The 18,641-nt window shown below is 36.3% G+C and overlaps 1 protein-coding gene across 3 annotated transcripts in view; it reads left to right on the forward strand.

Moving 5' to 3' along the window:
- The window catches only part of LOC105830827 (tubulin polyglutamylase TTLL5), a 239,101-nt gene that overhangs the window by 104,845 nt on the left and 115,615 nt on the right, over window positions 1-18,641 (forward strand). For 2 of the 3 annotated variants that reach the window (XM_036286732.1, XM_036286733.1), the window contains one exon: window positions 6,615-6,828. The exons of the other annotated variant lie outside the window; for it this stretch is intronic. In XM_036286732.1, coding sequence (XP_036142625.1) covers window positions 6,615-6,828 — 214 coding nt within the window. The remainder of the gene's footprint in view (window positions 1-6,614; window positions 6,829-18,641) is intronic. 3 annotated transcript variants of the gene reach the window in all.

Below are 18,641 nucleotides of genomic sequence, written 5' to 3' on the forward strand. Positions count from 1 at the left end.
TGTGTGGCACGTGTCGTGTGTGTCGTGTGTTTGAAATATTTTGAAGCCAAATATAGAAAAATATCATGTGTTCGGATTTATAATTATTATTTCAAATCATTAGTAATATTACTCACAAATAGTTACTATTCATGTAGTTATTATTCAATTACTGTTTAGTTAGGTAGTTGTAAATAGTTATTATTCGGAACTATGCGCCAATAGTCGTAGTTACTATTCAATTGTTGTTCAGTTACGTAGTTAGAATTAGTTACTATTTGAAACTATTCACCAATAGTCGTAGTTACTTTTCAATTACTCTTCGGTTACATAGTCACGAATAGTTATTATTCAGAACTATTCACCAACAATTGTAGTTACTATTCAATTACTATTTATGCATGTAGTCACCAATATTTACTATTCAAGTTACTACAGAAATTAAATAGTAACTATAAAAATTTGAATAGTTCTTAATAGTTCTCAATAGTTCCTTTCCATACGAGCACCTAAACTAAATCAAACATAAATTACATGTACATATTATATATAGTAGAAGAAACCACAATATAGATATTTTTGTCGTATCTACTACTTCTATTCTATTATTAATCTTCCTGAAGCGAACTTTTATATTCTATCTACGAGCAAACAGTGGGAGAAAAGACGTTAGACGACAAAAACTGTAACGTCAATTTTTAATCGAAATTATTGAAACTTGGTATCCTACAAGTTTTTTGGTCGCTAAATCTGAATCCATTGCCAAAAATTAAAAATTTGATATAGCAAATCCACTATGATCAACAAAAGTGCTACTGAAATGGTTTGGGATTACATTCTCTAAAAATTAAAAATTCACTAGTATGACATAGCATAGGACTCTGAACACCACAATTAAAAATTTGCACCTCTCATAACCTTAAATGCTATAATCCAAATTTTATAAATTCTGAATTCTATAACCCAAAACTTAATAAATCCAAACTCCATAATTACTAATTCCATGAAACAGAATCGTATAAAAACTTAACAATGTTTAACCATAGATTCACACTTAACTTTGTAATAACCCCTTATTCTATGCACTATACTGTTATTGGTTAACCGCAAAAATGGATCAATTTATTCAAACAATAATTAAGCCTCCTCACCGCGTCAAGGTTACAGTCTACGAGGAGGATTTTTATATTTTTTTTAATTTTTAAAAATTTTTTAAATTTTTGTATATTTTTTAAATTTTATATATTATTTTTATATAATTTTTATTACTTTAATATAATTTGAAATTGTTGTGATTTGTTTTATGCATCTCCACTTTTAATATCATCTTCATCATATTCTTTACAATTAAATTAAATTTGTTAAATTTTTAGCTTTGTCGCTTAATTCTCTTATTTTACTCTTCTGAATAATCCGCAACGAACTTATTACAGGATCAGACGAAATTAATATAAAGTTTATAACGTCTTTATTATTAACTTTACGTGAAACTAATCTGCTGTGATGCGCTCTTGGTTGCTTAAAAATTTTATTATTTGCTTTCTGGGCTTCTTCTGATAAACAACCAATAGATAAACCAAACACTTCAATTATTTTACGTCCATGAATTAATACCTTATGTATAGTAGGGAGCATTCATCACGGATATAAGCTAATAAAAAATTTTGCAGTGTTAGTAGCATATATTTCAAATTTGTCGTAATTAATTTTTAATCCTCATGTGATAACCTGCAATAAAGTAGAAAATTGTTTGATTAATTCAACGTCAACTCCAGTAATTTCAGCAACTATCTTAAAATTGTCGAAAAAACGTTTAGCCGTGTTGCCATCGGTCTTCGTCTATAAGATTATGTCGACCAATAAAATTTGAGTTTGCTAAGGAAACAATAGAAAAAAATTCAACAAGAATATTATTCTGATAAAATAGCACATTTACAGCAAACATATATTACTATCAATAACATTACATATAGTGACTCACTAATTATATTTTACAATGCTAGATGGAAAAGCGTGCAATGCCATCACAAACCAGAAATCTTCGGCGTTATGCAATATATATGCAGAGCTTTGCCAAATCAAATAAATGATTTGAGTGCGCTTCAAAACCTAAACATTCAACAAGAATATTATTATCTTGATTCATGGAGTGTATCCTCCATATATTGTATGACGCCGAAGATTTCTGGTTTGTGATGGCATTGCACGCTTTTCCATTTAGCATTGTAAAATATAATTTGTGAGTCACTATATATCTAATGTCATTAATAGTGTTTGCTGTGAATGTGCTATTTTATTGGAATGATAATAATATTCTTGTTGAATTTTTTCTATTGTTTCCTTAGCAAACTCAAATTTTATTGGTCGACATAATCTTACAGACGAAGGTCGAGTATTACGCCATATTACCTCTCCATTCGAAAATGTTATATTTAGGGGCACTTATGAAACCATTAGTACAACACTGTCATTATTTGTTAAAAAAGTTGTATCATTTGGGTGGCACTCCCCAGACAGCACCAGATATCGTACGAATATTATACTCTCATACGTAATGTACTGTGATCATACCGAATATACGTAAAACATTCATATAACGTCTCAGTAGAATGTCATTTTGGTATATCCTCAAGATAAACTTAGAATATAGCGACTGAACTTCGCAACTCTTACTGAATGTACTGAGATTATATCTAATATACTCAAAACATCCGTAGAATATCATGTGATATATCTCATGTATATCTATCACATATTTCCAAAATATCCGCCTAATATCGAAAGTGAATCATGTCAACGCTGTCTGTGATCTGTAACGTTACGCATTTTCGTCTGCCATGTGACGCAAATACGTGGTAAAGTGTAGGGTATGAACGTGCGAACACGAACTCACGGACAACGTGGTTTTCTCAGGAATTACGCCCAGATAATTCTGGTATGCACATAAGATATAATATAGTAACGTAAACTATAATAATATATACATATATATATCATTTAGGTTATAACCTACAATTATCTGAGCATAATTTCCCAAGCGTATTCAACAGATATTACACTTCATTTCTCGCGATAGCTTCCTGATGTGCGAAATGATTAATTCCTCTTCTTCTTTCTTCTTGCTAATTATAATTCTGTATGTTTAATTCCTTGTTCCTTATTCCTCATTATGCATGAGCCCATATAATGCGAACATACTGTAGACATATTGTGAATATACTGAAGATATACTTTAGACATACGTATAACATTCTTGAGATATATTCGGTATATTTTTACAAACTGCCAGCGAAATTCTATGAGATAAGGCAACGCGGACATAGTACATTATGAGTATATACTCGCCATATCACAGACGTATCTCTAATATTATACGAATATTGCAATATACTTTCGCAATATCCTACTATCGTTCTCATAATCTACATGTGCTGTCTGGGTCACTTGGACACGGTTCAAATGGACACATGCATTTGGACACGGTGCTTTTGGATATGATATCTTGCACACGGTTCAAATGACCACGGTGCATTTGCACACTGTGCATTTGGACACAAAAGAAATTTTATTAAAAATGTACACCGCACCGATCATTTGTTATATGCACACGTAAAATTTATTTGCACACCGCTTAGTTACACACCGTTCAATTGCACACCGTTCACCCGGATAGCCAAATAAAGGCAACGTGTTGTTATTTTGCTGTCACTTATTCCCTATTAATTTTATCAAACTAAAGCCAAGGTGTTTCCTCAAATTGTCTGTTGTTCTGACATAATGTAAAATTCTACATTAGAATTTAACAAACTGACGGCAAGTTGTCAACATGCATGCACAATTGCTGTCAATGTTACAAGTTTATTATTCCTCAATGCATGCACTTATAATTTTATAAACTCATGAAGGTTATTTGCTTTCCTGGTGTTAACTTCGTTCCACGTTAAATTACAATGACAGAAAATTGTGGGCAAATTCACAACATACATGCAGTGCATTAATTTGCCCGATATGCTTAATCTTGCTTGGCTATGTGGGCAATTGCACACCATTTAAGTCGCAAACCCATGTGCTGCAGTGAATGCTTTACACACATACACACACACACGGGGGGTGCAAGAGGGGCCTTCGGCCCCACCCCGTCCAAGTCGCTAACCCATGTACACATTGAAAACGCAGCCATAATGTATGAATATTTAATTAATATGCGTTTGATTAAACGTTGTGCAATTGAACAGTATGCAATTGAACGGTGTGCAACTGAGCGGTGTGCAAATAAACGGTGTCCAAAAGCACCGTGTCCAAATGAACGGTGTGCAAATTATCGGTGTGCATCTTTTCGTGTGCAAATAATCAGTGCGCATCTTTCCGTGTGCAAATAATCAGTGCGCATCTTTCCGTGTGCAAATGATCGGTGCGCATCTTTTTGTGTGCAAATAATCGGTGTGCATCTTTCTGTGTGCAAATGATCGGTGCGCATTTCTTGGTGTGCAAATGAGTAGTGGGCAAGTGAACGGTGGGCATTTTTTCGTGTACAAATATCCGGTGGTCAAATTTTACATATAACTGTGCATATAACTGGTGTACATTTTTAATAAAATTTCTTTTGTGTCCAAATGCACAGTGTGCAAATGCATCGTGTGCAAATGCACCGTGGCCATTTGAACCGTGCGCAAGATGTCGTGTCCAAAAGCACCGTGTCCATTTGAACCGTGTGCAAGTGCACCGCTTGTGTATCATTTGACCATCTTTGTTTAAAATTTTGTTGACCGCTATCTAAGCCCCATTTATCGTAATATTGCAATATTTTGTATTTTATGGTCATTTTCTGTCAGTGACGAAAATATACGGTCTGCAATGTGATCTAGTAAAGATTGTATTTCAACTTCGGCATTTCTTTCAGTAACTGTAATATTGAATAGCAGTCTTGTTTGGCAACTAATATCTTTTTATATGGAGGATATTGTTTATTACCGAACATAATATTATTATGATGACGAAGGCTTTCGTATTTAAATTTAGTTAACTCAAAGTCCATATACAAAGCTAATGTTTCATTAGCTAAATTATTATCATTCTCAACTGCATCCATGGATATTTCATATGCTTCTTTTGCTGACATGGCAACTTTGAACAATTGTTCATTATTGTATTTACAACGAAGCTTTTGAACAAGTTTTTGTTTTGTTCTTGCAGATGCTACCTCAACCTTACGTATACGTGGACGTTTACGAATTCCTGTTTTATATTGTTTGTAAATAGTAGAATTCTTGTTAATATTGGTGAAAATAAATTGAACTTTCTTTTTTAGAAAATGTGCATACTTTTTTATAAAGTTTTCGCGTGTACGTTGGACTACAGTATCTTTCGTACCGAATTTTAAGAAAATGTTTATTTAAATAGTGCCAAAGTTGTTTCAATTGTTCTACATCGTATTGGAATGTTTTTTTAATCATTTTCATAATGACTTCCAAATTCGATTGTTTCATATTTTTGTGGTCCAAATCCATTCACATAACTGACTTGATTTAATCGTGAATATTGACATTTTTTATTGAATATAATAATAACTTGTTGGGACTAAAAACGTTTCTCATGTATTCTTGAGAATACGCTAGAATGTTCTCGCAACGTTTTGTCGCGAAGCCGAGGAAAAATAAAGATCGGAAAACAAAACACGGCCGCGTTCCCCGCCAGCATCAAGATGGTCTCTTTGCAACTTCGGTCGCACACACGACTCTCAACTTGCGTGCGACCGAAAATTTACACTTATTTATTTTATGAGTTTTATGGTTATAACTTACCTTATGAAGTATAAATATGTGGTTCAACATTGTAAAGTTTTTATATGATTCTGTTTCATGGAATTTGTAATTATGAAGTCTAAGTTTATTGAGTTTTGGGTTATGGAATTCAAGGTTCATAGAATTTGAAGATTATAGCATTTAGGATTATGAGATGTGCAGATCTTAAATTGTGGTGTTCAGAGTCATATGCTATGTCATACTAGTGAATTTTTAATTTTCAGAGGATATAATGTAGCCCGAAACCATTTCAGCAGCACTTTTGTAATAGTGGATTTGCTATATCAAATTTTTAATTTTTGGCAATGGATTCAGATTTAGCGACCAAAAAACTTGTAAGATATCAAGTTTTAATGATTTTGATTGAAAATTGACGCAGTTACAGATTTTTGTCGCCTAACGTCTCGTTTTTTCCCACTGCGCCGGGGAGACGCAACCTTACCTCCTCACAGTGTCTATTATAAATTTTTACTTACGACACATTATTTTTTACAATTATTTTTAAAAATTTTTGCAATTTATTTTTTGTCTGAAAAAAAATTTGCAACGACATTGAAAATACTTTATTACATTTAAATTAATGTATAATATAAATCCGAGAAAATTTAGTTTCACTTTGTATTCAAATCAAAGATTTTATTTGATTGGATTGGATTTTACGAATACTCGATTTGCACATATTTACCACTTTTCCTAAAAAATTTTAAAAAAGCAATGTGACAAAGTAAAAAACCTTTTTGAAAAAAATATGTATTAAAAATCTTTGAAGAGAATTAATCAAAATTCTATTTAAATAGATATTATTTCAAGTCTCTTTAAAAATCTATTTTTCAGATCTTATGAGATCACCCGTAAGGACCGCCTTTACAAAAATATCGAAGCTATGCAGAGGAGTAAAGGTCTTCGAAATAATGATTTTATACCTCAGACATTTTTACTGCCTACCGAAGCAAAAGAATTAATTTCAGCCCATTTGCGATATAGAGGACCATGGATCGTCAAACCTAAAGCTAGCTCACGAGGCCGTGGCATTTATATTGTCAATAATGTGAGGACACACTTTAATATTTTATAAAATTTTCACTTTTTACAGTTTTCACAGATGTAATATATAAACAAATTACACTGGCGATCGAAATTATCGCATACGTAAATTTATGCAAAATTTCGCATGATTTCAAATAAGCATAACTCCGTCAAAAATGATTGTAATTAAAAAATTTTTGTCATTTTGAAGCTTAAAGCCCCTACATTAAAAAGCATTTGTGACATTAAAAATTTTTCTTTTTCCTATTTCGCCGCCCTTTCAAAAGTAAGGACCTGTTTCGTTTTTAAAAAATTGCATAGTTTGACGCACTCCACGGGGTAGAATGAATTTTTTCACCAATATCATAATTATAAAATTTAAACTTTTCTGCAAATTATAAAAAATTTTAAGGTCAATACGATTTTGGGGGGAGGAGTTATAGCGTATTTAAGTTTCTTATACATTTTTGTGCCCATTATCGCCAGCATTAGCATTACCCGATCCACATCACGAGGAGGTTGTTGGTCGGATTTTGCGCATTGTGTGTGTGGAGGGGGGAGGGTGCGTGTTCGTGTGTGTGTGTGTGTGTATGTTCGTGTGTGTGTGTGTGTTCGTGTGTGTTTGTTTGTTGTTTGTGTGTGTGTGTGTGTGTGTGTGTGTGTTCGTGTGTGTTTGTTTGTTGTTTGTGTGTGTGTGTGTGTGTGTGTGTGTTCGTGTGGTTCGTGTTTGTTTGTTTGTTTGTGTGTGTGTGTGTGTGTGTGTGTGTTCGTGTGTGTTCGTGTATATTTGTGTGTGTGTGTGTGTGTGTGTGTGTGTGTGTGTGTGTGTGTGTGTGTGTGTGTGTGTGTTCTATTCTACATAAATATTTTTAAAACTTTTTTTGTTAATAACTTTAACGAACAATGACCGCCGATTAAGTTATAAGGAAAAGTTACTCAAGGTCATGTTCTTGATAACATATGTCAAGGTCAAGGCGCGGTGTCCCCTAAACTAAATAATTAAATTTTTAATTGCGATTATTTTTGACGGAGTTATACTTATTTAAAATTATGCAAAATTTTGCATAAATTTACACATGCGATAATTTTGATCGCCAGTGTATTTAAGTTGTCGACCGACTTCCGTTTTCGGTGCAGCAGAGTGGAATACGTGTCGGTTCTCGAGGATATTTGGAGTGAGATAAGAAGTTGATAAAAAAGTAAAGGGTGGTCAAGTGTGTGGGCTGTGAGGGACTGGTAGGTGAAGGAAGTAAAAGGGGGAAAAGGGATAGGGGGCAATTAACAGCCGAGTTTAGTCTAGGAGTAGATAGTATAGAAAGGAAAGAGTGGGATAACGTGAAATGGAAGCGCCACCTAGAGTTTTAGTTAAGAGGTAGGAAATCGATAAGGCAAGTGTAGAAAGGGCGACGAATAAAATGAAGAGATTTGAGAGAGTTGTACGCGACAACTGTACCTTGATGGATAAGTTTATAAATAGGATTTTGAAGAAAAAGGGGGGTTTTAGGAGAAGCAAGAGAACGGCCAGATTGCCAACAAAAGAGGAAGGAAGTGGTTTTGAGGATATGTTAAAGGATTAGAAAATAGAGATAGAGAGATTAAAACACATAAAGGACGAAATGGGGGAAGAGATAAAGGGATGGTTAAAGAGCACAGAAAAAATGAGAGAGGAAATAAAGGAATTGAATGAGAAACTTAGAGAATTTAACTGGAGAGTAAGAAGATGGGAAGCGAAAAGAAAGAGTGTATTTTAGATACATAGGATGAGTTAAAAAAAAAGGATGGAGAAAGTTGAATTAAGTATAAATAAGGCGAATAAAGGAAAGGGGGGAATGATTGAATGGGAGCAAAGGGTTAAGGAGTTGGAGAAGAAGATGGAAACGAAAGACAAAGGAAAGAAGGAGAAATATAATAATTAAAGGAATCAACGAATAAAGGGATGACAATGAAAAAAGGTAAAAGAAAAGAAACAGTAAAGGAAATGTTTAGAGGAATAGGAGCGGAAGTTATAGTGAAAAGGATAAAAAGAATAGGATAGGTGAGTAAAAGGAGGAAAATGGTATGGGAGACTTGAAGACGAGGAGCAAAAAAGAGAGGTGTGGACTAAAAAAAGGAACTTGAAGGGTAGAGAGGAAAAATTCCTGGAAGATTGGACGTGGAAAGAAAGAAAAATGAGATGGAGGTTGGAAAGAATCGCAAGGATAGAAGAAAAGAAGGAAAACAAAGTGTGGCTGGGCGTTATCGAAAAATTAGAATAGAAGAAAAATGGTGGAAATGGAACGAAGAAGAGGTGCTCAACAATGAGAAAGGAGAGCTAAGAATGGTGAATATGACGGAAGAGAAGGAGGAAAGAACTTTTTGGAATATGGCTTTTAGAACTGGGAAATAGGGATAGGGAATTTTGGGTGGGCTTAAAGTAATAGGGGTGATGTTTTTAATAGAAACGGGGATGGATAGAAAAGTGTGGGAAAAAGTAAAGGACAGAGGTGCTAAAAGGCTACAAGTGGGAGGTCCAATGGACTAGGAGGAGAAATAGGAAGGGTAGGACCATCCCAGGAGGGATAATGTGAAGTGGGAGCGCCACCTGGAGTTATGATAGATAAATAGATTGATAGATTGATTGATAGATAAATAGGCTGATATTGATATAAAGGGTAGGGCCAGTTTGGTTCTTAAAGTTTTTTAGATCTAGGATCCATTATCACACATTTTTGTGTATTATAGACTTAGGTTTTTAATACTAACCTTTTATTGGAGATCACGTATTGGAGACCAATAATTATATTATAGGAACTTATTAAAACCACCAAAAAGGTCTTTGTATCCCAATTAAATTTATTTTTTTATAAAAAAAATATACTTAATTGAGATACGGACTTAAAAAAAATTAGTCACAACTGGTCTTGAACCCAGTTCACACAAATAGAAACAAAGCGTTAGGCGTGCACTTATCACGTTGCCACCGCACTTCATGCTGAGAAGTGGCTCTCCATTGTACTTATCTTATCGACCATAAATACACGTATTTAAATGCAATTTTCTCAGAAACTAAGGCCCATTTACCCAAAAACGAAACACGGTTTTTGTTTTTTCACTTCCCTTTTTGAATGCATTTAGGTCATTCAAAAGTAAAGTTAGCAAATGTAGGCATCTCTTAGTAAGATCCTCAGGTTACACGAAAGCCCGTCCTCAGATCGAGTATCTTTTTCAAGTCAGAGCAGGGTTGTGGGATAGGATGTGCACACTGTCTTTCCCACTTTGTCCGCACAAGGGACACATATCGTCGTCTGCTATTTTTAACTTAAGCAAGTGGGCTTTTAGAAACACGTGCCCGTTAGGAATCCTATCGTATTCCGACTTGCTGTCTGCTCATTGCTGCGAGTTCTGTTGCTCTGCTGTCCGTCGGTCTCTCTATCAGGAGTTTTGACCAGCAGCAGCCTAAGCATTTGTTCCATCTAGATAGATGCTCTTTGTCCATCAGCTTTCTGATGGTAGCTTTACTAGTGGCAAAGGAACGCCATTGCCCGTTTCAAGCTATCTTTCTTTGGTCCCTTTTTGGCCAAGCAATCCGCTAGCACAATGCCTCTTACATCTTGGTGTTCCAGTACCCATGCTAAAGTTACCTTGTTCGATGTGCATAGCTTCTTGAGTGCTGTTATACAGTCCCAGACCATTGAAGATTCAGTGGAGGGGCATTGCCAGCGTTGACTGCTTTTTTATTAGTGCAGATAATGATTTTATTATTGGTTATTGCTCTAACAGTAAGAAGTTGAGCGCATCTTTGTATCGCCACTACTTCCGTTTAAAATACCGTAGCCACATTGCGCGGAGAGATGCTCCCTCTGTAGTTTTCACTCGGCTTATATATTCCCAACTTAAAGCAATCATTTTACCTCAAGCCGTCTGTAAACCAGTAGTTTATATTGGGGTTTGCGATCAATCCTGACTTTAGCTAGTCTTTTCTTTTTGGAATGAGTGTCTTAAAACTCTTAGTTAGTCGAAAATTTTTTAAGGTTTTGTCTTCTGTTAAGGCAAAAGGATGGGAGTACAACTATCTGAAGTTCAGATTCTGAGTCTGATATGTCCCAGTCTAGTATTCCTCCATTTTCCCTGACACCCTAGCTTGTATGCTGCATTGTACCACTCCCATAATGGTGAGATTTTGAAGGTATATACAAAGGGTTGTTTCCAACGCTTTTGCCGGTATAGATTTCATGGCCACCACACGACAGCGTGGATGACATAAATGATTCTTAGTATTAGTACTACTTTGTGTAGCCACAAGGCAATCCCGGGTTTAAGACCCCAGGATCTGCTTATGGCTCTTCTACACGCCCACATGGACGTGTAGAATTGATCTTTTTTCCAAGAAATTCTGTTTTTAACTAAACTTGGAGTTAATTAAGACTTAAAGATATTTAACCGTACGTGCGTAATCTAACTCCTTTCCTAATAACCTTAGCGATTTTGTACTGGCTTATATGTTCTGGTAAAGACCACTACCTTGGTTTTGTTATGAGTGACATACAGATAAAAGGTGTCAGCATCGCGATGACATAAGTCGGTCAACTGCACCAGCATCGAGCGCATTGCGCGGTGTACCGCGCAATCCGCCCGAAAAATTAGCGAAACGCTCCTTAGCCAGCACCTATTGCCTAAGCAAAATTCCGTACTACTGACCGAATTACACAATGGTGTAATCTTCCGCCCTCTTCTCGAGCCGATAACCGAAATTGATTAAGTGGCAGCGATTTTTACCATACTCCAAACCAGGGATTTGGGCAACGGTTTTGAGAGAGTACACTTTCAAACCCTTCTTTTTGCACCATGTCTTTATATTTCTCAGGGGTCTTTGCTTGCGCTCTTTGAGAGTTTTTAGGAAGTTGCTTTTAATCACCACGGCCACGTCATCCGCGTAGCCGTATCCAGAAACTTTTTTCTTTAAATAATTTTAAGAATTTGTCTACTACTAGCATTTTAAAGTAGGCGACAAAACGCCACCTTGCAGATAATTCCCAGTTGGCTCTTCAGAGTTTTGTTTTCATAACTGATAGTCAGTTTCCTGCTCTTCAGCATGTTTATTCCACGATTGCCGCCGGTACTCCGCTATTTATGGCTCACTTATGGCTTTTTCCGAGGTGCTATCATAAGCTCTCTCGATGTCCATAAAACATTCTAAAGCGTATTCCCTGGCCGCTAGCTGAGTCTCCATGCATCACCAAATGGTGTAGTGCGGTTTTTGTGAGCCTTTTTTCCTTATAGACATACTGCGAGGCTGCCAGAGATTTCACCGAGAAAGGGATAGACTTTAGGTATCTGTTAACCAGTCTTTTTGAAGTCTTCAGAAGAAAGGAGGTGGGACTGATAGGCTTAAAATTCTTGGCAAGGATGTGGCTATTTTATTCTGGCTTTGAAATGAAAACCACCCTTTTACCTGTCCAAATTTTTTAAATATGTTTTATACAATACTAGCCCTGAACGTTTTTGTCAGCGGACAACTCGTTTAGTCTTTGCTACCGGATAGATGCCGTCTAGGTGTCTTGAAGGTGTCTTAATAGAGTGCCTATTTTACCCCCCAGGTTGAATGATTTTTGTCGCCAGGTCCTAGGCTTTGAGCCCTTTGAATCTTAGTGCAAATTGTTCTCTCGTGGAAACTTCTCTGAATTCCGGGAAATGACTTTCTATAAGGTGATTCAGAATCTTTTCCAATGATTTTGTGTAAGTATTGTCAGATAGCTTCAAACAGCTCCAACCTGCAGCCTTCTCTGTGCTGAGGATTTTGTGCAGCCTGACCGCCTCTGGCTTTCTACGCTTTCACAGAAAGTCTTTCAGGTTACTTTTGCTTTCGCAATTTATTTTTTGTAATTGTTAGGATTTTTTATATGAATTCCACGCCTGCACACTTTTGACCTTTCTGGTTTTGTTGAAGAGTTGTCTGGTTTTTGCCCTGAACTCTGCACTCCACCACGGAGTTTGGGCTTTGGTCCTCTTCTGTTTAGATTTACATTTGAATTAGATGAAGTCCCTTATCGCATCGCTTATAAGGAACGCCTCCAAATCCAATTCTTTTATATTATAAAATTTTTAGATGTTTTTTGAAGTTGTTTCTTAAAGTCCGTTCTGAAGTTATCTCAATTTTTGTGTCTGGAATTTCTAACCCAGATTTCTTTGATATTGAATTGTCCCAGGATATAGTGAATCTGTGATCCAACCCTGAGGGCTCATTTGAGACCCTCTAGTTTTTCACCATATCTATCACCCCCTCCCCACCGAAACAGACCGTGATGTCTATTATTTCCTGTCTTCTTGAGTCCATAAAAATAGGTTTCTTTCCTCTTTTTAGGATGTGCATTTTGCTACCCGTTATGAATTTGAGAAGGCTTTCGCCCCTTGAGTTATTCTCTATGGTGCCCTACACCAAATGGTGGGAGTTGAGATTGCAACCTAGGAGCAGTTCCAACCTTCTGTCCTTCACGAAGGCAGCAAGCTGCTTCACCTCGTTTTGCGGCGGCACACAGTGGTCCGAAAACATGATACTTTGGACAAAAATTTGCTGACTCTACAATTTTTAACCAATTTGAATCTAAAAACTCTGAAAATACTTGTAAAGGATCCATCTTTGATATACAACTGCGAAAAATTCGATATACGACCAGGGTAATTTAAGAAAAACATCGAAAGGTGCGGAAAATTTTTGGAATTAAACTGGAGATTTACAAGCTTAATTCTGTGATTGCAGGATTCTTTCAGTGATCAATAATCGATAAATATTGATGAATGGGTTTTTTTAAGTCGCTGATTATAAATCTACTATCAAAGTCTCAGAATTCAAAATGGCAGATCCAATATGGCGGACGATGATTCTGATAGTTCTTATTGAATTTGGTATCCAGTTCTTTCGAAGGTTAACAAACTCGTCATCATCCTTTTAATACTCAGAATAGCATTTTCAATTTGGCTGTCAGTCATTGAAAGGGATAATAAATGCTGTCATAACAATCGGTAATCTTGGATCACCTTCGCCTTTCCAAGATTCGGGATGTTACACCTTATATACCGAACCATCAGTTCATAAATCTTTGGTAGTACCATTAACTTTAATCTTTAGAATCTGATAGCTGATCCGGAATCAGCGACCCAAAAAATCCCCATCTAATTTTCGAGAGATTTTAATATTTTTTCCGTTATAACCGTCTGCCATTTAGGATCCGCCATTTTGAATTTTGAGATTTGGATAGTAGATTTATAATCAGCGACTTAAAAAACCTCTATTCATCAATATTTATCGATTATTGATCAATGAAAGAATCCTGCAACCACAGAATTATGCTTGTGAATCTCCAGTTTAATTCCAAAAATTTTCCGCATCTTTGGATGTTTTTCTTAAATTACCCTGGTCGTATATCAAATTTTTCACAGTTGTACGTCAAAGCCGGATCCTTTACAAGTATTTCCAGAGTTTTTGGATTCAAATTGCTTAAAAATTGTGGAGACAGCAGATTTTTGTCCAACCCAGCTAGCAAAATGACGAAAACTTTGCGCGAAGTTTGCCGCAAACTCGAGCAAACCTTTGCAACAAAATTACGACAAGGTGTGTCCGCATTAAGCTTAGCTTTTGCTGGCAAGGCTTGTTGTAAATAGTATGACGCATATTTTATGCAAATAACAGGCTAAAATTTACTAGTAAAGCATAACAACAAATTTGCAGCAAGAACAAGGCAAACCTTGCTGTACACAATATGATAGCAAATTTGTGGCAAGAATAGAGCAAACCTTGCTGTACATAGCATGATAGCAAATTTGTGGCAAAAACAAGGTAAACCTTGCTATGCACAATATGATAGCAAATTTATGGCAAGAACAGGACAAATATTGTCGAAATTTAGATCAACAAAAATGATTATTAGACTGAAATATTAGACTGATTAGTCCAATATCAAATGTGAATGGTGCAATCGTACTTGGTTCTCTGTTCTCGACGAGCCCCTTTTATTAATCCAGTAGGTAAATCTTTTTCACGAGAAATGCGCCATCTCGAGATAAATAGTAAAGTCAGAAATAAAGTTTAAAACCCGATAATGCAACCCTGTTATTTGCATAAAATGTGCGTCATACTATTTGCGACAAGCCTTGACAACAAAAACTAAGCTGTTTACGGACACACCTTGTCGCAATTTTGTTGCGAAAGTATGCTCGGCAAGTTTTATTTTGTTCTTGCTACTAATTTGCCGTTATTCTGTGCTTAACAAGATTTCCTGTTTCTGCCATAAATTTATTGTCATGTCGTGTAGCAAGGTTTGCTCTGTTATTTGCTTAAATTTTGCATTTTATCGTGTTGGAACAAATCTTGTAATTTCTATACGTAATATTTATGTACAAGTCTTTCTCTGTTATTTGCAGCATCGTGTGATGAAAACTTTTGCCGTAAATTTGCTTGAAACTTTTAGAAAACAAAGCAACAGACAATTACTTGTCATAAAATTGTTGTCATAATTGAAACAATCCTTGCTGTAAAGCTTTCACGATATGTGATTTTAACAGGCCTGGCTAGCTGGAAAAGTATCACGTTTTTGAACGACTGTACGACAGCTCAATCGTAGGGCACGTAGACAGACCTCACGACCGGGTCCAGGTCTTTACCGTCCTGTCTTTTGATGTTCAGCGAGATGGCCGTGAGGTCTCTGTTGCTGAACTCTGTTAGTAGAGAAACTTCTACTCCGCTTACGGTAACGTGTCCTCAATTTGTCCTTACCGTTGCCTAATGGCGCCAAAATGAGAAATCGTGTTTTATAATTGTCTACAGTTTTTTAAATTCTGTTTGATAATTCGTCTATTGATTTTCGTTGCGCAAGCAAGCACTACGAATATCTCGCACGTTAGGATCACGTGCCTAAGTCGTATACGATGGAAGTGTTTTATTACTCAAATATAGGTTCGATGATTAATTTTGTAAATCTTTATTTAACAGTACGACCACGTTAAGACACTACTGGCGCAACGTTTTCGATTCGTTACTCCGAATGACGCCAGAGCTTATTTGATCGTACGATAGGAGGATTACTCCGCGTTTTAAATGAAAAGTAATATAACTGGAATCACCAGTGAACTTTAGCAGTACAGTTTTACTTGCACTCACAATATCGCGAATTACTTTAAAAGCAACTCTTCGTTCAGAAGGTAGGAAGATTTGCTCTCTGGAGCTTGTGCCACGTAGTCGACGTCGTTCGACAGTCTGATCTCCCTTTTTCTCTATACCGCACATCGCGGTCCTTGCGCGACTCGAACTAAAGCGAAGATAAGGGCGTAGTTCGTAAAACCAGGCCTCGTTAAATATAATACTTGTGGAGTACCGCCTCGTCAAAAATTAGAGATTGTGGTCTTTGTCTTTCAAGAATATCTTTATTTCTTTCTCTGCAATTAACTTTTAATTAGTTTAGTGCGTCTTTCGGCGCAAACAAAAATCTTTCTTATATTTTCCTCTCCCTATAGGAAATGTGAGGTTTAGTTGGAGTGACCATTGATTACGAATTGATCCGTATTTTTCTTCGTTCGTCTCTTCTTCTGAACAATCCAGAAGTTCTGTCTGCGTTGATGTCTTGCAGTGAGTTTGCGTGTAGGCATCGACGTAATACTTCGGCGATGGAAAGTCGATTGGAATCAGCTTCCAGGGAAAATATTTCGTGCAGCGTTCCGACATCTGGAGATATCCACTCAAGAAGGGAGGCATGTACTACACTTGCTTGGAGAACCAGTACTGCATTCAATGAGCAAAAAGGCGTTGAATTGTCCCTTCTTATATACAGTTCCAGAGATCTTTTTAATTAGAGCAAATTTATAATGCGACATCTGTCGGCGAAAGAAAATGACTTAATTTGTCTGAAGTCAAATTCAGACAAAACCAAATTCAAGAACGTGTGCGGCTGTCAACTGTTAATGGTCATAGCCTCCACAATACTTAACAAATTCTTAATGGATTTTAATGCTTTTGTAAATTAAATTAAAGTAATTATTTAATTGCCAACAAAGTGAATACGATTGAATACGATTTTTTAATTTGGCCTTTTTTTTAATGGAGGATGTAATACGTCACCTGGAAAATTGAAAATTAAATTGATTCCGTTTTTTTAGTAACAAAATGGAAATGTGATGCAGCATTAAGACATAGAAAATATACATAAAAGTTTGCTGATGAAATGTTATTAAACAATTAAATTATTTTTATGGTTTTTATCGTTCTTTTAAGCTTAAAAATATACATTTTATCTAAATGGAAAGAGCTATAGAAACACTGAAACATTACAATTATTAGACGAAACGTGAAAGTAACACCGCTTATTATCTATCTATCGATTTATTTATTATTTATTTATATTTATAATATTTTTCTTGTTTATTGCAGCTACATTTAATTTATTATATAATTTTGTAATTTTAATATTAGATTTATAATCTGCAACACCAAACATGCATGTACACAATTTATTATAAATCGATTTTAATTTTTTAGCTGCTGTATTGCAATGGCTGTAGCCATCATTTTGAAAAAAAAAACCAAATTAAAAAATCGGCTTTGATAATTTTGTTAGCAATTAAAAAAAGCTTTAATTTAAAAAATTATTAAAAATTGAAGGCAAAAAAAGGTAGACAATTATGAAACACGATTTCTTATTTGGTATCACTGCGCGTTGACTTAGTAAATCTTACCACAGCTACTTAGTTCTCTAATCTTGTCCCTGGTCAACTATGCTTCTTGGATTATTTTTTGCGCATTGAGCGCGCGAGTGCGTTGCCGACGGCGTACGCTCGCGTTTGATGCCGGAACCACTCAGAATTGAACGGGGAGTGCTGGTAGCGCGAGTCCGGAAACTCGCTGGAGGAAAGAATGAGCCCAAGGAAATGTAGACCACTTCGAAAATGTTTATTTAATTCACAGTCACACACTTTATTGGCAATAACAAAAAAAAATGTCAATGTAAAGCTGTACTATTAGTGACCGGGTCACGGATCGCGATGACGCTCGGGAGCGACAGATCGTCTCAGATAGCCGGAAATCTTTTGTTCGAACGCTTGGTTCCTGCCTATTTTCGTCGCGACGGAAATCTTGCTGGGCGCATGTCAAGACGCCCTAACGGGACGGAAATCTTGAGCGCAAACGAGACCGAAAGACTGATCGCGAGGCAGATGTTCGATCGCAAACGCGAGATCACTGTCGCTTTCCGTAAAGTCGCACCACACACTGCGCACTCGCGATCCGCGACACTTCCACAATACAATAGAAAGAGATCTTAAATCAAAGTTAATTGAATTCGAGTTCGATAATCGAGCCGAGGGATGCCGTCGAGTAGCGAACGTTTTTTAGAGAATGCGAAAAGCCGAAAGAGAATTGAGAGTTGCTTAGCGGGCAAGAGCAGGCGCAAGACTGACGGTCGGCGATCGCGCCGAAACGTAGTGCGATCCCTAAACGAGGAAAATCACACGGTCCTCGAATGATACGTACGGATTCATAGAGTCTTGGTTCATGCCGGAAGCGAATGATTGTTGTGTTAGGCTTGCCCATCGCCGAAATCCGTCGACACGGCACGTCGACAACGCGCGAGATGAAATAGCGAAAACTTACGTTTAGAGCTCGAGCCTGGGTCTTGCGATAAGGGCTCGAACTTTAAACACGCACAAATATTTTTTTTTTGCTACTTTTCTATCTGCATCTCAGCCATTTTTTGAACTAGAATTGTCGAGGCGCTTTGGCTATGATGCAGGTTAATCTAATTGAAATAAATCGTGGAGCCCGTTCTTTTTAAACAGGCCCGAGCTCATCACTTTTCTTTTTCTTTTTTTTTC

The sequence above is a fragment of the Monomorium pharaonis genome, chromosome 5 (assembly GCF_013373865.1).
Source record: "Monomorium pharaonis isolate MP-MQ-018 chromosome 5, ASM1337386v2, whole genome shotgun sequence".
NCBI lineage: Eukaryota > Metazoa > Arthropoda > Insecta > Hymenoptera > Formicidae > Monomorium > Monomorium pharaonis.